Source organism: Pterocles gutturalis, unplaced genomic scaffold, assembly GCF_000699245.1.
Source record: "Pterocles gutturalis isolate BGI_N339 unplaced genomic scaffold, ASM69924v1 scaffold26573, whole genome shotgun sequence".
Classification (NCBI taxonomy): domain Eukaryota; kingdom Metazoa; phylum Chordata; class Aves; order Pterocliformes; family Pteroclidae; genus Pterocles; species Pterocles gutturalis.
The window spans coordinates 26,650-47,852 of record NW_010123823.1 but is presented as its reverse complement, the minus strand read 5'-3'; the positions used below and the strand labels follow the sequence as shown (position 1 = coordinate 47,852).

The following is a 21,203-nucleotide window of genomic DNA, read 5'->3' as shown; positions in this document are numbered from 1 at the left end:
CTGCTTCTCTCTCTTTTTCTTTTTTTTCTTTATTCTCTTCCTCCCGGGGAAGTTTTGCTGGGAGAGCAAATTTCTGAAATATCTGGCACTTTATTTTTTTTTTTTTCCTTTTTCCGTCGAGACTGGCAGTGGCTCGCTGTTAACCAGAGGAGTCTGGAGACGTTTATAGCAAAGCTGGTGGACGCTTTTCCTTTTCAAAGCTGGAGTCTCCTGAAGAAATATGAAACACTTCTCAGTAATGAAAGGCATGTGTTCTGCGAGGGAAACTTTTCCCCATCTGCCTTGTAGCGCAGGAGGAGCAGACGTGAGGGCTAAGATTTCCGAGGAAAAGGTGGCTGTTATACCAAGCTGTCCAGTTTGGGTTCTGCTCATACTTTACACCAAAAGTTCCTCTCAAGTTTTTCCCATTCAGAGTCACTTTGTCATTACTTTTATAATTTTCAAAGTGGTGGCATTATTGTACTACTTGTTGCTCATCTGAATAATAATTAAAAAAAAATCTCTTACACAGCTCTAAAAGCGTGGACTTGCTACGGGAACAGGTCTGACACATCATGCTACCTAAAGTTGGCTCTGAATCTGGCCAGACTTAAAAGAGGCATGTCTTTTAAATAATATGAAAATCTCTGACTTGATATGAATAGCTATCACACTTGCTAAAAGGAGAGACGGTTATGTAGCTTTTTTTTCCTGTAATCGCAAGATGGATTTGCAAAATACCTCTGCAGCCATGAGAATTGTACGTGGGAACAGAAGCTTGCTTAAACCTTATGTTTAATGTAAACTTCAATCTACTTGAGGTGTTTGAAATTGCTTAATTATCTGTGTTATTTGTATAATCTCGTGTGTGCTCTTATAGGTACTGACTTTAAACAGTAAACACATATTAGAGCAGTTAATTTGTGTTAAATTCTGAAGTTTTCTCCCCTTTCCCCGTAGTGTACACTCCCTGGAAGGCCTGTCAGATTAATTACAAAAACAACTGCGTTGACCACGTTTCCTCTGATATTTTAAATTGCAAAGAGAAATACAGCAGAAATAATGGAGAAATAATTGAAGTGCATTAGAATAACACCTTTTGAAATACATAGTAGGAGTGCTCAAAAAAAAGTGCTCCTTCTTCACTTGGTCTAACCAAATACATATGCAGGATAACCTGTTTCAACCTGCATTTTTAGATAGTAATAACTTTTTTTTAGCTAAAAATAGTTTAAGATTTTTGCTCTAGATATGTCTGCAACCCATGTTAACTTTTTAGCTGTCATGTTCCACTTTGGTTTTTTTTTTCCCTGTAGTGTTTACCATGTAGTGTAAACATTGAGAATTTCTCCTGATGTTGAGAGAATAATAGCAGGCATTGTGTGAGCTGCTGGAACTGTACCTGAATCCTCCACCTGGAGTTTGCTGCTTTGAAATGAATCGCTTAACCTGACATGGGGAAATTTGCAGTAGCATTCCGTTTTTTCTAAGCAAAAGGAATGCAGGTAGTTGCTTAGTTATACCAATATAATCTCCCATAAATTTATGTGTTTTTGTGGTGGAACTATTACGGTTTACTGAACAAGAGCAACGCCTTCGAGATAACTGCACTGAGATTTGTAGATGAACTTTGTTACTGAAATCTTTTAAAATCTCTTCACTTTTCTATGTCTTTCCTTTGATTGCCTTTAAACATTATAAGAGAGCAGACTGAAAGCCCACATAACTTCTTTCAGGATGTTTTCCTTTCTGAGACAGACTGTGGTACACCATGGTTTCTTGTTCAGTACAATCTACACAAAGAAAATTCATCCTATCAGATCAAGGCTGTCTGTTATCTTAAGAGACAGGATGCTGCATACAGCTTGGTTGTTGATGCAAGCAGGGATGTTGCTCATGGTCTCTGTCACATCAGGTGTTTTTGCAATTGTATTCGAACGTGGTAACATTTCATGGTAAAGAAGAGATCTCAGGGTAAATGTAAAGAACTTGATTCTTAAGGTTTCCAGAATAAATATTCAGGGAAGAAACTTTTCTCATGAAATAAGCATGCATCATAATGACCCTTTGAAGTAGTTTCTGCATACCGGTGATTTTTATGCAACACTGTGTACTTGCTGTACAAATTAAAATAACTTCAAACAGTCAAAAACCTTTATAATACTTCAGTTAAGCATTGTAATGTAAAGCAGTATCATCTTGAAAGAAGTTTTGAATCTTGCCAGTACAAATATATATATTTCTATACTAATCAGCATTCATTTTTTCCTTCTTCACCTTCCCCCTCTCCCCCCCCCAATTTTTAAGGGTTTCATCTTTGGCTTGTCAAATGGACATGAAGCATCACTGAGCGTTAACTGCGAGAGCTCTTTAAGCACAGCGGCTGCTGGGATGTTGCGGCAGAACGGTGGAAGTAACAAGCGTGGTTTGGGATTAGCCCGGCTGTCTACCTCCAACTTCTTCACCATCTCTAATTCAGGAAATTGGGGAATGGGGCGCAGCACCAAGAGTAGCTCTCTGAGCAGCATTAGCTCCAACTCTGACTGCTATGACAATCCTGTTGTGGACCCGGAATACATCATGCAACTGGTGAATGATGTCAGAAAATTTGCAGATGTGCTACTCTATTTGAAGGAAGCCATTCTTTCAGAAGGTGTGTCTGTTCTTTATTCTTAATTCTTGCATTTTCTGAAACTCTCACAACTCCAGTCATGTGTTTTTAACTAGTCTTTACTGTGATTATTCCCCCTTGCCCATTACCTTCCCCCTTAATTCTCCCCCTTCCCCTCCCCCAGCATGATGGTTACGGGAAATGGTGGTTGTTAGTTTGAGTTCTGTATTTCCTCATCATAACACTGTGCAATCTCTTTCATAATCATAACAAGGGAAAATAGGTTATTAGCAGCCTGTCTAGGCTGATGCTAGAAGTTAGTGAGACCGTCAAGTGATTAGTTTTTAACTACCTGGATGGTTTTGGTAATTCCAAAGAATTCTGTTAATATTTGCGTGATGTTTCCATTTTCTAGGCTGGTTTGGTTTTTGAAAGCCTTATGTGTTAATAGTATGAGTTCTAAGGTAGGATGTAACTTTTTGCACTTTCTTCCTCTAGGAGATAAGTATTTACCATCTTCTGCCAGCAGGTGGAAATGCAAATTTTCTTGCTTAGTAGGAATGTGCATTGTTGTGTGTTCCTGTTCCTTTAGGGGAATAGCATTAATCCATTTTTTAGGAAAGCTTTTATCTAACCTCTACAACAATGTTATCGTGTTAATAGCTGAAATTACATCCAGAGCAGTTTTGTTTAATGTGTCCTGAGTGCTGAGTATTTGCAGTCAACTCTGTTTCAAGTGAGTTGCACACAGCTGAAATAACTCTGCCAAAAGATGTGAAAAAATCTTAACAGAACAATAATTTGAGGCTAGTGATCGCTTCATGTCAACAGTGTTTTTGCTGAGCATGCAGGATGAGCAGAGCTGTTTGTCAGATGGGGTGTCTGGTGCCTACTGACACTGAAATGGGCATCCTGTAGGAAAGAACTGTTAAAATACTCAAGTGTTCCAGTTGCCATGCAGGAGTTGTTAATTAATATTCAGTTTAAATTTTGGACTCAGATCTAAAAAACTAACGTGGAAGACAGGAGTTGTCATCTTGTTTTCTACTACATTGTGGAATTACTTTGTGGAATAGTGTTGTCTGTTTGAAGGCTTGTAAATTTATAAAGGAGAGATGTTTCCTTTCCACAGTTGGTTGTGTTCTTTTTGACCTTGCTTCCTGCTAGCTGGAGACAACCTCCTGGAAGCTGCGTAGTTTGGACTGCATTTCTCCATCTTATCTTTGCAAATGTTTACAGTTGTGTGTCCAAAAGTTTCCAGAAACTTGCTAAGGTGGTTGAACAAACTTCTTCCACATAGCATTCTGGTTCACAGTGGTTGCATCTTACCACCATCCTGAAATTAGTTTCTTCCTTTTTGGACAGCATTAATCTGTTGGCTTGATGTAGATTCTGTTGAAGAGTAAAACTTTGTTCTGAAGTTTATGAAATAAGAACTAAAAATAAATTCTGCTGCTAGCTACAGGAAAAAAGTTATTTTGATGTATATATGCTGCATGTATCTTCAAGCAGTTCAGAAGTGGCAGATCTAAGTGGTGCAACAGGGTTGCATTGGTGAGCTCTTGTATTTGCCTGGCAAGCATTCCTAGAGTCTACTGTTGGTCTTTCAGCCTCTAGCTACTATTCCCTCGGTTAGCTTCTACATCTACTGTTAATTGTAGTACTGCCACTTTGGCAAATTTGTCTAAAAACTCCTTTCTCATGCACAGTAACTTCACTCTTGACTATGTTGCTCCCTGTTTGCTGGGGCTGGCCATTCCACTGCTGGGGTCTGCATTGGTAGATAGGCTGATTCCTGTGGGTGTATGCCTTGAATTTCGTACCGACTGATGGTTGTGTTCCCTGCTTGTGTTATCTGAGCTGCCTTGGAAGAACCCAGCAGTTATTCACCCATGGTTCGCTTAATATTCTCCTGATGTACTGATACTATCTTGGGTGAAAAATCTAAGCTGTTTGGATTATAACATGTATTCATGTCTGAACTAGATCATAAGTGCCTTTGGATTGTAGACGTGTACCGTGTTTTGTACAGTACTGATGCAAGTAAATATATAACGTTGAGATCTCTTTTAAAGTGAAAGTGTTTTATAACTGAACCTTTCTATAGATTTCAATAATAAATTGAAATTAATTAAATTTATTCAATTTAATTTCTTACAGTAATCTCATTGTCATAATGCTGAATAAATGTTGGCTATTGCTTTTCAACAAAGGTAAACTGACCGTTGTGACTTAGTTTGATTATTTTTAGACTCTCACCCAACAGTGTTTGTTGTAGAAATTGAAATCTAAAAAACTTGGAATCTGCTTGCTGGCACCAAGTTAGGAATATTGTTTCTTAATGATACCTCACATAAAAAACCAAAACAACTCCACCCCCCCTAAAAAAAAAAAACCAAACAACTCAAACCCACAAGCAAAAAGTCCTTTGAATATAACTGTAGAGTTGAAAAGTTTGTCAGCTGTTTGGACACGAGGGAGCTGCAGTTGCCTCTTGTGTTGAGTGAAATACCATGTGTTCCATACACTTCAGTTCTTACTGTCTTGTTTTAAATTCCCCTTTGAATCTAGGCATTGTACTCACTGGATGTAACAATCTGTTATTAGCAATCCAACTTGAGGCATAGGATCAAGATACTTTACCAATGTCCTCATTAAAAAAGAGGTCTGGTCATTTTTTTTGAACCTAAGTCAGTGAATCCAATACTGTTTCACAAGAATTTTTTATTTAATTCTATTTGGTGACAGACTGACAACTGTAGTGGTTGAACTGCACAAACAGTGCATCAGTCTCTTGCTCCAGTCTTCAGTTAAATTTCCAGATGAACAAGATTATGTCATATGGCTGATATTAGTAAGGATAGCTATAGTCATCATGTCTTCGTGTTTGAACTGAACGGTCTTCTTCATTTGTAGCATTTGTACTTTGGGGTCAGAGATAATTGAAATATATTGAGGAGACTCAAAATAAGTCAATCTTGTTTCCTTTCTGATAAGAAGAAAATGAAAACAGTTTGTTAGAAATCCCTGCCTGGAACACCAAACTTGAGAGTATATGTTGAATTAATACGTGGAAGACTTGGATCATTACCAGCAGTCTGTGATGCTCTTAAGACTGTTCATTTGAGTTTTAATTTTTCTTTATGACATTCTGTATTCTTGATGCCCCCCAGGTTTAGTTCTTGTTTCAGTTTTAATGTACCTCCTAAGTACAAACTATTAAGACATAATGGCTTGAAAGCTGGTGAGTTTTCTCTTTGTATTTTTAGTTCCATTAGTAACTTTTCTGTTTTCAGTTGAGAGTGTGAGAACCTAATTGTTGCCTTCAACTTGCACTCCTCTGAAAAAGCAGGATGTGTACAGCAAAGTACAATCTAAAGGCCAGAGCTGTCGGTGATCTTCAGAGGTAGTGGCACTCAAGAAGAGAAGTAACTTTCCGTGGTAGAGAATATTTTAGGAACTAACCATGGAGACCTGCTGAGGGCTTGACCATCTGACCACAGTATTGAAAATACTTAGGAGTTTGAAATGTGTGAGGTATACTTAAGCTAAATCCCTTAACTTGAAGAGGGTTAGTTCTTGTCCCAAAGCACAAGTTTAATGCATCTGCAAGTAAGCGCTGTTGAATTTTGAAGCTGGGTGAGTTCTATGTGCATAAGAAGTCCATTCAGAGAATAGGAGATGTGAGCTAACTGCTATATACTGTCCAATCTTTTCAAAATATAAGTTTTTGTATACCTCATGGAAGTTGTATAGAAAGCATGTAAGCCCCCTTGGGACAAAACATGCAGGACCTACCTCTTACAAACTTCTGTTAGAGGATTTATAGGTTCAAAAATATTATTGCTTATTGCATAGATATTTAAGAATAGGTATTTGTATATGAGATTGGTGACACTACAGTCTGTGCTGTTACTGTGTATAATAAATTCTACTGTTGCTTTAAGCAAATGATGCCACTGTGTGGTCTTTGCTCAAATGAGATTCATTTACTCAGGTTTAAAAGGACCACACAAAATAATATTCCTAATTAAAAGATATTTTACTAGGTGTTTAACTTTTAAACAGTAAATAGTAGCTTTCACTTGTATCACATCAGAGATGAGGGAAACATTCCTGTTTTCCTAGTCTGAAGATAGTTAGCAACTAGTTTTGTGACATCTGCTATTTATTTTTTTTAAGGAATGTAATGTATGCTTCATACTGTAAGGTCTGCCCTTGGGACTGTGGGAAATGTTGTGTTTCGTTATGAATAGCTGTAAGGGTAAAATTTGCACCTGGTTTAAAAGTGCGGGAGTAATTATACTTTATATTTTAATATATAATCTTCTTGACAGTACTTCGGAAGATATTCAGGAACTATGCTTGCTTTATCACAAACTTTGAAGTAATCTTCAAAGTGTGGTATTGTGTGCTTCATGTGGGTAATTCTGCATCCTTTTCATGAGCAAAAACTTTTTTTCCTCAAGTTCATCCTATCTTGAGCTAATGTAAATTGTAGCATATTCTAAAATGTTAATATACCCTTTTTTTCCAGATACCTTAGAAAACGTTTAGAATAGCAAGATAAAGCTGTTACCTTTCATCACAAATTTCTCTTTGAGGATCAGATTTTGCTGTCTCATTTCTTAGAGTTTGGTAAGATTTAAAAAAAAAAAAAAAAAGGCAAAAAAACCCCAAACAAAACAACAAACCTGAACCAGAGGTTAAAATACTGGCGAAGCTGGATGGCCTGGTCAGGAATGTCTGCATCCTCTTTATAGTAGTACCGATACTTTCAAAAGGATCAGGAATGCTACCTAACTTGAAACCTGTTGGGTCCTTATTTTTGAAGGATATTTTTGAAGGATTCAGCCCAGTGGGGCAATTTTAAAGGTGTGTCACGTTAAACAGTTCTCTCAAAATGAGGAACTTGTAATCTCTAATGACTCCAAAACCTTGTTTTAGCACCATGGAGACTGATATTAATCGCATGCTACACTAAAAGCCAGAAGCTGTCTCCTGAATATAGTGCCTGAGGGTCAAAGATGAATAATTTCTCTTCAGCCTTTCCAGGACTGATAATGTGTGCTTTTTCAGTACTGTCCATATTTTTAGTACAATCAAGGCAGTGTGGTATTCTTAGCATTTGATTTTTATTTCTTTATTTTCTTATAGCATAAAAACATTAATATCCTTGTTCTGAGCCAGTATTTTTGGAATTCAGTTTGTCCTGTTTTGCTAGGGAAATCTGAAATTCATTAGCTATTGCAGTGAAGATTACAGATTGAAATTATGATAATTTGTAACATTAGGTGTAATTTTGCTGTTTGTTCTTTATTCCAATTTTGATGTTTCTCAATGAAAGGTGCTGCCTTTGATACACCTTAAAGTGAATGTATTTACCTGTCTAATGACACCATATAGTATTAATGCTTGGTAGGTGGGCAAACTGCTCTAAACAAGGATCTGATAACATGTTTACTTTCTTTGCAACAGTCCCTGGAAAGAATGTTTGGGGGTTTTTTGTTTTGAGAGAAGTTGGACTGATTTCCTTAAAAATTTTGTGGAAGAGGGTGCTGGTTTTCTGTTTGATAGTATTTTGTGTCCTGAATGAAAAACCTTTATGGGAGAAGGGAAAGTAAAATACTGTCAGGGCAGCTAACTTTTGGGGACTGTGAGAACATAGTGATTATCAAATATGTAAACAATCTGCTTCTGAATTAGATTAAATGACCTCCAGGAAGTCTCAGGAAAAGGAGGAGGAATTCGTATAAAGTATAGCATGTTGTTTCCCTTATTCCATGTAGGACAAAAAAAGGGGAAAACCAGTTGTCTAGTAGACAATAAAGCCTGTTACAGAAATCATAACATTTGAGGATGTTGACAAATAGTCTGAAGTGGAATTTTAATTTTAAGTACTTCCAGGATCTACTGGATTGTTATACTTGTAATATCTGAAGAATAATTCTCTAACTTATTTATACTTTGTAGCTCTACTTAAACTTGGTCCCCAAGGAGCTAACTGCATGATTTAAATGTATTGGCTGTAATAACATTGTTCATTCTCTTGCTGAACCAAGTAAGGTGTTAAGAGGTGAATTCTGACAGTTTGTATTTGCTGTTGGATGTTATTGTTCCCCTAGCAGAGTTGGCAGACCTTGTCAGCCACAGTAGGAGGGAAGGCAGGACTAAACCAACCCGGGGCAGGTGTAAGGCAGTTGGAGAGAATAACTTCTGAAGGTGCTCCTGCAGAAACCACAGGTTTTTCTTCCCCACCAACAGCTGAATTGATGGTACAGTTCTGTAACTGTTGAAAATCTGCAAGACACATCTGAAATTGATGTTTTCTTATTATAAAGCTTGTTATGTTTAGGGCTCTGTTTTAAACCATGCCAATAGTGTGTTTCCACAGCAGCTTAGAGAAGAAGCAAGCGTGAGCTGCTGTGATCTCACCGCTTCTTCCTGACCCTGGCGGTAGTTCTCTGTTGACTGCGTAGCAAGCCAGTTCTGGGGGCAGAGCTGCCTGAAAACTAGTCATAGGAAGAAACGAACTAGCTTTCATTAACTGTCTGACTGTAAGGTTGTACTGAGTACCAGCAAAGGAGGGAGAAGGCAGCCGGCAAAGGAACAAGTGGCCAGAGGTTAAAATGGACCGACACAGTGGGGGTGTAGGCAAACTTGGCATGACACTCCACCCGGCCGTTACAGCATACACTGCTAAACCCTGTACCGACTCTTTTGTCTCTATTGAATGCTAAGTTTGACAAGGGGTATGTGGAGGTGGGGGAGGCAATGCTTTTTGTAGATGGCAAATTAATCAGTCATCTTTGCTCTGAGCTTTTGGCATATTTGAATTTGACAGTCATCTTTTAAACTTGCCTTCCTAAAACCTGCTTCTTATATGCAAAGACACATGTGCTTCCAGTCTTTCTGGCCTGGAAATTCCTTAGTACACCCTTTCGCACATCTCCAAGTAGTAGTCACTTCTAAATATTAGTTCTGTCAATCTGAAATGGAAACTGTTCTTTGACCAATGTGAAATAGTCTTTCAAGCTAAGAGATGTAAAGGATGTAAACAAGGATAAGAACAAAGTAAATACTTCCTTAAATTTTTTTAACAAGTGAAATTATTGCTAAGAACCCAAAACCAATAGGAATGATTTATTTTTAACAGCTTCTGATGCTTTTTATGGCATAACTCAGAGTTGGGGGAAAAAAAAAATGTAAACTGCTTCTCTTAGTAGAGCTCTAGGACCACAGCAAGCTAGAGACCTCCTGGTCATTTTCCCATGCATCCCTTACGTTCACAATTTCCTTTCTTCCTGGCCTCTCACATGAGTAGAGGGCTCTGAGATCCCTGGCTGTGAGTCCTCTTCCTTTCCGATGCTGGATTCCTCAAACCTGAGAACTTCTGCAAAGAAAGCAGGAGTTTAACATACTCCAGAGAGCTCTGTCCGTGAAAGAACTAGTGAAACCTGAATGAAGGCAAGTCAACAACAGCCAGCAGAAAGTCATTTACAGTCAAAGTTTATGGGAGACACCCATAGCTACGGACCATGCTTTTCCCTAGGAATGTTACATTTAAGCCGTGAAAGAGAACTTTCCATCTTTCTTGCCATTTCACTCCAGATCATTCCACTGCCTGTCTTGCCCAAGCCTCATGTTTTCTGTGAGTCTGCCATTTTGCAGGCTTTCGGTAGGGAGCTGTGGACTTCCAGACACTGTGGCCAGAGCCAGAGGAGCTGGGCATTTTCTTTTGCTTTGCAGGTTTGCGATATTAGAGCACTGCTTAATCTGCATTCAAGGAACAATTCTGCTGTTTCCAATACTCTGATACAAGCAGAAGAAAAAACAACCTCCTCTTGAAGTTCAGTTCCAGAAAAGCTGTGTTCTTCATAGTCAAAGTGTAAGCTGCCTGTTAAATGCAGGTTGCTAATGTTGGATAGTAAGTGCTGTTTCTTCAGTTTCAGGGAAGACTGAAGTTAAATAATAACTTAGTGGACCAGCAGATAAGTTTGTGGCTGATAGTACTACCCCTCCCCCAGTTGCATACTCCGCATTCCTTCAGAACAAATGTTCACTTGTTGCTATAGTGTCTAAGATCAGCAGTCAGGAGGGGGGTGGGTGTATGTGTCTTGAAGGCCTGATGAGTGTTTAAAATGTAAAATCAACCCTTATGTGCAGTCCGGATATTTTTGTTGACTTAAATAATTAGCATATCTGTCTTTAGGAAAACTTCGGGGGGGTGGGTGTATGTGTCTTGAAGGCCTGATGAGTGTTTAAAATGTAAAATCAACCCTTATGTGCAGTCCGGATATTTTTGTTGACTTAATTAGCATATCTGTCTTTAGAAAAACTTCGAACTACTTCTAAGAGGGCACAGGCATTTTCCTTTTTTATTTTGCCGAACTACTTCTAAGAGGGCACAGGCATTTTACTTTTTTTATTTTGCTTTTGAAGTGCAAAAAATGTAATAGAAGGCAAAACTCCATTTTTCCTCCTTTTTGCATTTCTGATGTACAGAGAGTCTCAAAACACTTAAAGAGCCTTAGCTATTTTGTTAATTAGAGTTACCTTCCCTTTCCATCACAGCCACTAGACTAATGAAACTGAAATTACAAGATTTGCAAGATGAAAGGTGAGTAGTGAGGAAGAGGATGACTAGTTGGATTTTCTTTTTGGAATATAGATGTAAAGTTAGGCCTTTCAACAACAAAAAATCTTCTAATACACTTTGCAGCTGCCTTAAGCAACAGGGGAACACTTGGACACAAAAACTTGTGTCTCTCAAAGAACCCTGCCCCAACACCTGAAAGATAAGAGTTGATCCATATCTAGTGTAAAGTCTTGTGTTCTTAACAGTAATTCTTGTGTACATTTAGGAGCTTTTGTGTTTAAAAACAAAACCTATTTGCCCTAAATTAGTTTCCTACTCTTGGTAAAATGTATTATAATGTATCCACAAAAATATTCCATTTTCTCATTTCTCTGATGCATCAGTTTATCAAAGTTGTGACAGAAAACAAGAACAACAATACGAGTAACTTCTGTATGCCTGGCGGCACAGAGTTATGAGTTGTGACTGCCAGTTTAGTGATCTTGACTTCATAATGATTTCACGGACTAAATAATTCCTTTTCCACCGGGTTCTTTGGGAGTGTTTATTCTTTCTGTTAGTGTAGCTAGGTCACAGAACTGCAGCTGACTTGTTTCTTAATTCCAAGGAAGTGTTCATCTAATCTTGGAGTTGCGGTGGTTTCGTTCTGTTTAGATCTAATGTCTCATGGATGGACTGGAGTTAGAACTGCATGGCAGGTAGGAGACGTGATACAGAGCCTGGACCTTGATTCTTTCCCTTTTTTTTAAGGAAAGTAGAGATTTAATGGGGACTCATTCCTTTGTCTCCCTAAAATACCCTTTGTTATAGAAGGTTAAGGTGACTCGGGTAAAGCTGTAGCCAATAGTTCTGATTGGGTTAAACTTTCATCCTAATGACATTCATTACAGAACAGTGTAACTGAAAAACATAGGACTTGAGGAAATTTTTTGTAGAGGCTGTTGTTGTACCTGAACAAAGGATTTTTTGTTTTTACCTTTTTTCCTTGCTTACTGTTTGAAGGTACATTCTTGGGCTAATTTAAAAAAAAAATATATAGGAATTCTTATTTGCCGGTTTGGGTTATCTTTATTTTGGAGGCTCTGTCAACTTAAGACGAGGGTTGGTTTATCAAACGTACCTCTTCAGAATTGTGTTCTGTGTTCTGACTATACTGCTTCAGATATTTGAACAAGTCCAGTTACTGCCTAAATTTGAGGTGGCAGTGAAAGCCCCATTATTGTTTAAATTCCAAATGGCAATAAAAAAATAAATCTAATGCAATGAGAAGTGAAAAGCTTTTAAAGGAAATTACAGGACTGAATGTTCTCTGGTATTCGTGTTTAAGCCCTTGTGTTAAAGAACAAGCAAACAAATTCGGCAAAGAATGGAGAACTCTTTTCTACCTGTAGCTGGCTTCAGCTGATGAGTAGACATGAAATTTTAGAGAAGGTGGCTGAAACTTAATTTGGAAAGCAGGCAATAGGTCTGGAGCATATAAATAAATAGGGTTCTTGCTAATGAGAGAAGCTTGTTATACAACATCAAATGCTGCATGCCTTTGGATGAAAAATTAAATGCATGAGGCTACTGTTCAAATATGTAGCTGACCAAGTTCTGCCTGTTGCTATTATGGTTTTCACATTCTCTAGCTTTTACTGGCCTGCACATCCTTTGGTTGTTTTGTTTTTTGTTTTTAATTTAGCATTGACTAGCTGTAATGACAACTTCAGTGGTGCTAGGGGGAAACAGCTGTGTAAATCCAGAACCATAAAGCAAACAGATTCTGTGGCTTGTATTTTTCACCTTTCCATTGCAAGGTATTTGTGAAGAAATACCACTGAATTAAAAATGCGTAGTGAGCTGTGCACTGGGTTCCTGTTGTCTTTTTGTGCATGTAAGTGCCAGGGTGACATCAGTTATGGCTTTATGGCGATACTGTAGTGTTTTCTCTTCATACAAAATCATCAAAGCTGTACAGGTGTGAAATATCTGATCCCAAAATGTTATATTGTGGGGGGAATTGATTATTCCTGAATCTAGGGAGTTGGAAGATGTTGAAAGTATTTCCTCTTGAGCATTGAAATGGCTCATCACTCTCATGTCAGTTGTGCAAGTTACCTAGTCATAGGCAGGCTTTACTCTCTTGGGTGGTTGTTTCAGTGCAACTTCAATGCTGGAACTTCAAAGGATTAATCCTTTGTATTCAGCACTTTTCTAGACAACTAATGGTCCTAGCTGCTAGTGTAGTGATTTGAATCCCAGTTAAAATCTGAGTTTATTTTGCATAAGTTTTTTCTTTTAATCAACAAAACAGAAATGAAATACTATCACATCCTATAGCAGTCTGTAATTGTGTTTAAAAGATCCTTTAAAAGAAATGCACCAACTCATGCACGTCTTGTTTAACCATATAATCTCATAATCCTGGCTTTGTGTGGTCTTTGGAAAACTAGGTGGGCTGGCAGCAATAAAATAGCTTCTTCGCTCAATCAGTGACTTAGGCTAAAAGTGGAAGGAGCAGCCATGTAGAACAAATAGTATTTTTAGATGAAAAGTACAATGAGTTAAAGGTTAAGTATTTTTTTTTATAATCTCTGTATGTGGGTTAGCAAAGGTTAAATTTATTTTCTTTTGAAAGAATAAAATGAAACTTTGATACTACCCCTTCTGTGTGCCTATTTGATATGGTAAGATCACCTTTCTGGGGATAGTCTTTCTTTTTCCGACTTGTTCTTTTTTTAGAAATTTGTGCTGTGAAAGTTGAGTGTTACTTCATATGTTTTCAGAACTTGTACCAGTATGCGAGGAACATAGGTGCTTAAAGCATAAAAGTTTTCTCATTTTATTTTAACAGTGTCTTCAGCCAGCTGCTATTCGGTCCAGGGACTAGTTTACTAAGCTTTAGTGAAATGCCCTTGAATAAGAAATAAGCACCATAGTACTAAAAGTAGAGTTGCTAATCCTGATGGATGTGACTTTCTGGTGAAATGTGACTGATCAGGCTTATTGAAAATGTATTAATCATAAAGAATATAGTCTTATGTCCACTTGACAATTTACAATTTAACTTAAAATTTGTTCTGAAGGTGCTGAAGCACTATCCTCACCTAGTTTTATTCTTAATCTCCTGGAAGACTCGGGAAAATTATAAGAACAGTAGCTAAAATGGCCATGTAGTGTGTTCACTCTCATTTGTCAGAAACAGGTAAATAAGGAAACTCCAGCAATTTTCATTACTGGTTGCTGGTCTATAAGTTTTGGTTTAATAAAAGATTAACGTATTCTAAAGATTAAACTGCATCGCTGAACACATCTAGGTTAGTTGACTGGAATCTAAGGCTAGTAGAATACAAAAGTTGAAGGAATGTGGCCTACAGCATGTTGAAGTAGATTAATGAAAAGCTGCATTGTGGTGGGTTTTTTTCTGAAAGGCTTCCCCACATACACAAATGGGGAGTTCATCTATGAATTTAAATGTGAAATGAATGTGAAGTAACAACTGTTCTGCTGATGTCAGCTGGCAAACCAACATGATGAAAATATTTAGTGGCTTTCAGTTTAGGCGGAATTAAAATATTTTGATTATTCTGATGTATTTTGCACGTGCAGCATTTATTTTCTTGACTTTTTGAAGAGGTTTTTTTAAGACATCTTGCTATTTACAACTTTCCTTGAATTTCTGAAAATGAATCGTCTTGGTTTACACCTTTTACATAGGCAAGAAGGACTTCTTGCATAAGCTTTGGCTTTTCAGAAGTACAGAATTGGTCCATAATTAAAATGAGGTAGGAATGCTAGCCCAGTTTAAAAACAAACAAAAAGCACTGCAGCTTAAGGTCACATGCAGAGCCCATTCAGCATGTTTAATGGTTGAATCTGAATAGATAGACTGATGTATTTTGCCCAGTCCCTGATTGCAAGTGACAAATCTGAAAGGGCTGGTTGGGTATTTGTGGTACACAACAGAAGCTCATCATGCTAGAAATCTTACCTGGAAGGCTGGACTAGCGGGGTGTAGTTTTGTTTTATCCAAGAGCAATTTTTCTGCAAAAATTGCAAGCCTGCACTTTCTCCATGTTTATTTCAGGAAGTCAAGAGAGAACTTGTACTTTTTAAATATTAAAAAAAAAAAAAAAGTTGCTTTTTATTTTTAACCTAAATTTGTACAATGTAATTTTACAATCAAATTTAGTAGTTTAGCAGTAAATAGTCAACTGACTTTACAAATGTTAAATAATTTATTGTATTATAAAAACATTATTTGCATATAATAAATGAAATAAAACATTTGTACTTTTTAATATACTGTATTCAATAAGCTATTTGCAGGTAATATCCATGCATTCTCACTGAAATGGATCTATATATTGTTCTTAAAGAATATAATTTAAAAAACCTCCCAAACTTTAATGCTTTTATGTCAAATGTAGGGGTTTGGATTACTATTTTTGCATCTTTCTGTTCCTCATCCCTAATTGAACTTCACATGTCCTTAGATTTTCTTAATTGAAATAATTACTTAACTCTATATTTTCTAGACATTGTCACTTTTGCTGCCACATAATGTGATTAAAGCATTGGTTGCAGTGGATTCTGGAGCACATGTTGCCAAAGGCTGTATGAATTTGGTGTAGTGTCTTATAATGATGCCGTGACAAGAAGGGTTGATTGACATGATACTGGTTAACAAAAAAGCTAGGACTGGCTAACTTGCTATTTTGAAAGCTTCAGGCACAATGTTTCTTGACACAGGGGTGGGTAGGTAGCTTCTAATTCTGCATCATAACACAGGGTTGAAACGTGGTGGCTTCATTAGTGCTTTTGGCAGCTTCCAACCGTGTTACAAATTTTACAAGGATAAATTCTTCCAGAAAGTCTTTGAGTTTTTGTTTTTCAGTGAATTAATGTTTCATTCATTACATCTACAGCATGTTTATACAGACAAATAAAGGAAGAAATAGATAGCTAAGACTACTGTTTTCTTATCATTCCTGAACTGTGGCCAGCTTCAAATAAAATTTTTACACCACCATTAAAGGAGAAAATTATGTTCATTTTGTATTTGTACAATCGATTATAATGACATCTAACCCCTATGTTTATTGGCTTACAAAATCTTCCTTGAGACTAGACTAGACAGCAGTGACATCAGTCAACTTTACTATAGTCAAACCAAAGTGTTAAAACATGCTTTCATTATATGTTTGGTTAATGCTTTCATTTTGAGTGTCAAATCAGACAAGTATGGGAGGCTGTTAATCATGTTAGAGTGGGGCTGATAGGGGAAGGAGGGCAAAAATAAAAATCTAGGACTATCTCCTAAACTGCAGATGTAGGAATTAAGTGCTTTCCACACAGTTCATTGTTGCATAATTGCTTTGCCTACTCTCTGATGCTCACTGGGAAGTCTCATAGTCTGGATCAGGTTCAGAACTGAGTGCTGACAGTTTCCTAGTACACAATACAGACATTGATGAGGATAATAATAACGTGATTTTAGTTTAAAGTTGTTTTACTTGGGGTTAGCTTCATTCCAATGCTGACACTTCTTCCTCCTCTAGGTGGCATAAATACTGATACCATGTAATCCTTCTGTGTGATATAGTGGAAACGGGATGTTATTTACCTTAATGCCAAAAATGCAGTTATTAGTAAATAAGAGCTGACAGTCTTTTAGCCAAGATGTTGGTCTTGAAGATGGAAATGTTGATTAGTCAAACTTATTTCCTCTGAATCCTTCCAAGATTGAAGGCGATGAGGAGCTGACTGTTCACATTCTGTAAGGTGAAACTTTAAAGTTCTGGATCCAAATATTCAGACATTGCGGAAATTGCTTCCCAGTTTGTGTGCTTGTTCTCACCACCACCCTGCAAGACTGTTCTGCCTGGCTTCTCTCTTTCTTCTGTTTGGAAGAAAGAGTTTAGGATTTATGCGGAAGATGTGAAGTGGTGCTTAAAACCAGAGCTGAGGCGCCTATATTTCAGTGGAAGTAAAAGGGGAGTTGAAGTACACACTGCTCAGCTGATCCCAGGAAAGCAGCAATCTACAAAAGGAGTTCTCAAAATGGGGACTAGACCTAGTGAGGATGATAGTTAGTTTCTGCCACTGGCTATAGTCCAGTGGCTTTGTACACAACTGGCATTTACGTATTCTCATCTAGTTGCATTTATTCATCATCTTAAACTAGCAGTAACATGCATAGAGTGAGTTCACGGTAGACACTTACAAAGACAAGGCATTTAATCGCGTTCATGAGGGTAGATGCAGAAACTATTTGTGCAAAAATACAAGTTACCTTGTTTATAGTTAAGGTTTTCACAAGCGGGATGAGTTTATATATATATATTCCCCCCATAGTCAAAAGACTGGTCTGTGTATATAAACTTGTGGCTGTAGAGACTATGCATGGCAGGCTGTCCCACACTGATAGTATCTTTCACTGTGTGTAACGTTCTTGAAAACTATGGAATGCATGAAGTATCTTTCTACTTGTAAAAAGCTTCTTATGGAAAGCAGGACCTTTATTAGATGGTGTGAACTAGAATATTTGCGTTGAAAGTCTCATATGTAATCTGACTTGAAGAATTTTTCACTGATGTGTTATTTTTCAGTTGGTTTATGTAGATTAATACCCTGTCTTTCCTTTTCATCAGTGTGACCAACTTCAATTCTAAACAAACTTTTAACCACGGCAACACAATAGTTGTATTAGTGGTTCCCCATTCTCTTGTGATTGGTGGAAATTTGGTAGTAGAGGGAGAGTCTGCTACTGTTAAAAAGTATTCATATTCCAGGTGGAGAAGTGGTAAGCTGAATGGTGCATGCATCTTCTGTATGGGTCTGAACAGCAATGTAGGATATGCGATGGCTGTGGAGGGGGGAAAACCATATGTTAGTCTGTATTTAAACTTGTCCTGGCAAACATTTGTTGAAATAAACGGCTTCAGAAATGTTTGGGCCAGCAATAAATCAGGTCAGACCAAAGAATACCAGCCAACTGACACAGCAGTGCCTTTCCCCACTGCATGTATCATGACCAGCGCTGACTTGGCAGGGAGGGTGACTGGTGCTGACAGGCTGGGTGAGCACATTTTATTTTGTTTTGCATGAACAGAATCCATAGCTGTAATGCCATTATTGTTTGCTAATATTTATAAAACAAAGGATCCCTGTTGAGAAATACGTAAAATTAAAAAACAGGTAGCTTGTGCTCTTTTTACATTAAAGACCGATGAGTGGTTAAAACGTGTGGTGACCGAAACCATTGAGGAGTGGGATGCTGGTGACAACAGTGTGCTACTGAGATGGCTTGGCTAACACTGCCAGGTTTGCCAGCTCCTTTGTTAGATCACTCTTGTGCATTAGGTTTGTCAGCTTTGAATACATGCTTTTTCACCCTATTCTTCTTTCTCCACTTCTCCTACAGAGTATGCTTTCATGTGGTTGCCTTTGCATTTTGGAAGAGCTTGTTTTCAGCTGATGTAAATGACAGTTTAAACCCCAATGAAACAAGATCTGCAGATAGGCTACTAAGCTCTCTCCAAGCTATTTTTTTTTTTTTCCATTTTAAGAGCTCTGCTTTTTTTTCTTTTTGAGGGTAGAGGGCTGACTGATTCTTCCAGGAGATTCCAGGAAACAGTAGTCACCTAAACAAACAGTTGGATTCAACGTGCCCAGAGAGGTCCTCTGTGCTGGAGGATCACCAGCAGTCATTGTCTTCTGGTCCTCAGTACTAACTAGTCTTCTATGGTATTGCAATTTGTGTTACTAAGCTTGAGAGAGATTTTTAAACCCAATGTAGTATCCATTGGTGGAGGAATTTCCTGCTTGACTTCATGTAGATAAATGAATGTGTACAGTGAGACAAGGGACAGAAGAAAAACTGAAAGTAAATATTAATTTTTGACTGCTTGTGTTGTGTTGAATCGCTGCAGGAACTTAATAGAGACATTTCCTCATGCATTCTTTCACTGAAAACAGTATTTGCTCTACCACTGTTTTGGCCTCTTAGCCATTTTGGGACTCCTTAGTGTTAGAACTGTGTTTTTGTTAATCTGGCATATTTAGATTATTTTACTACCTGAGGTTTACAAATCTGTCCTGGACAGGAAATCTCTGTTTTAGTGTCTGGTGAGTGTCAGTGGCTGAATGCAGTGTAGTTGTGGTTCCTGATGGCTTCTGCCCCCACCCCTCCCCAAGCACTATTTGTGTCACAGACCTTTTGTCTTCTGGAGGCACAGAAACAATGTTTGAGATATTTTGTAAACAAATAATACAGTGATGGAATACAAAGAGATCTCAGCTGGGTGTAGCCAGACCTTTGCTTTTGAGAGTACAAATAACTAATCTCATGCTTGAGTGCATTATTTTAGTGATAGTGTTCTCCTGGATGGTATGATAAACATCTAATTCAACTCAGCAGTTGTTTTCAACTTGTATTTCCCTTTGAAGCTTACTGCTTCTGTTGCAGACTTGAAGAGGCTTGTGTCCCTTAAGTGTTTTTTTTTCCTCTCTCTTCCCCTTCCCACTTACTTTGCTTTTTTCCCAAACGCTGTTGGTCTGGTAAGATATTTTCAAATTTTAATACTAAGAAACTGCATTTTGGAATCAGGTATGCTTAAATTAGTCTTCTGGGTATCTTCTTTTTTTTTTTTTTTTTTTTTTGGCTTGACCTAACCTGTAAGGTAACCTATAATGACAGGCCTGTAGTTGTGGGTCACACTGAACTCCTTAGAATAACTAATACAGTTTGTTGTATGCCTGTGCTCTCCTTCCTGAGGACTCTCAAACTGAGAGTAATCTGTAGATAGGTTTAGCTGCTTTCCTACCTTGTTTGCCATCCCCTACTTGTTAGGGGTCCAAAAGTCTAGCCACCATGTCACCAAAAGAACCTGGTATGGGGTATGTGCATGTGTATTCCTGATCATGTGATTAGGAAATATTTTCTCTCCAGCCACAAGTGGACATACGTGCATCAGAAGACAGGCTGGGCAAGAGATGCAGTTCTGGTCAAATGGTGCACTTGTGCAGACTATTTCTAGTCAGTTGACCACCATATTTGTACTCTTCATGTGAGGACTTCATATATTCTGGTTAGACAGAGACAGCTCATGGGGAAGGTTTTCTGGCATATAGCCTTCTAATGCCTCTGTAAAAGCCTCTGTGTACCTGTCAGTAGAAATCATTAGTCCTAATGAAGGATTGTGGAATATTTGTTTGCCTCTGAAGGTTTGTAAGAAGAGATGAAACACAACCTCCACCGACTGCCATTTTAAAACTTAAGTCTGCGCACTAGACTTGTTTCTTAATGAACTAATTGGAATTACTTTTAACTGTCTAATATCCTGTTTCCCGAAAATAACATTACTATAATTTTCAGATATGTTTTTCTATGTTGTCTGATCCAGTTTGGGTTTGTGGGCATCAGTACAGCTCTGCTGTCTTTTCTTTTCCATGTTGACTTTGCCTGGAGCTGCCTAGTACACCCAACAGCATTTATTCTTGCATTGATGGAGTACAATAGAGGCTTTGACAGACTAAAGCCCGAAGGAACCATTAAAATTATCTGATTTCATTTTGACAGCTATACAATTTCTGCAAGTGTTAGAAGGTGGCAATGGCCATGCTGGCTTGGACTAAAGCTGTGTCTAACTCTTTGTCTGAGCTCCAATGACTGCCAAAAGTGAATAGCTAGAGAAAAGTAAAAATGATAAGTTGGACATACCCTCTGACCCTTTCTGCTTAGGGGAGTTCTTGAGCTGTTGCAGGTTACATTGTTTGAGTACAATGCTTAATAGTTCAGGAAACCAAAGAGTGGAGTAGTTGAGTCAAAAGAAGTTGTTGAGGCAGGTTCAAAAAGAATTAAATTAATTTGAAGACGACAGGTCTGCAGGCAGTTGCTAAAGTGCATAGGAAGAACTGTGGTGCAGCAGCTGTGGGTGCTGGGGGGCTGGACTGCAGAATGTGGCCCGTCTTGTCTCATCCCCTAAGCAGCATCGCCCACTGCTGTGTAAGGCACAGGCTAGCTGGACC

General features: G+C 38.0%; 1 protein-coding gene across 1 annotated transcript in view; it reads left to right on the top strand.

Moving 5' to 3' along the window:
* Positions 1–2,291: 2,291 nt before the first annotated feature.
* Positions 2,292–21,203, top strand: part of ARHGAP29 (Rho GTPase activating protein 29) — a gene marked incomplete at its 3' end in the record, with an annotated part of 44,088 nt that continues 25,176 nt past the window's right edge. Inside the window, exon 1 of the mRNA XM_010078068.1 lies at positions 2,292–2,632. Within this exon, the coding sequence (XP_010076370.1) occupies positions 2,371–2,632 (262 nt within the window). The remainder of the gene's footprint in view (positions 2,633–21,203) is intronic.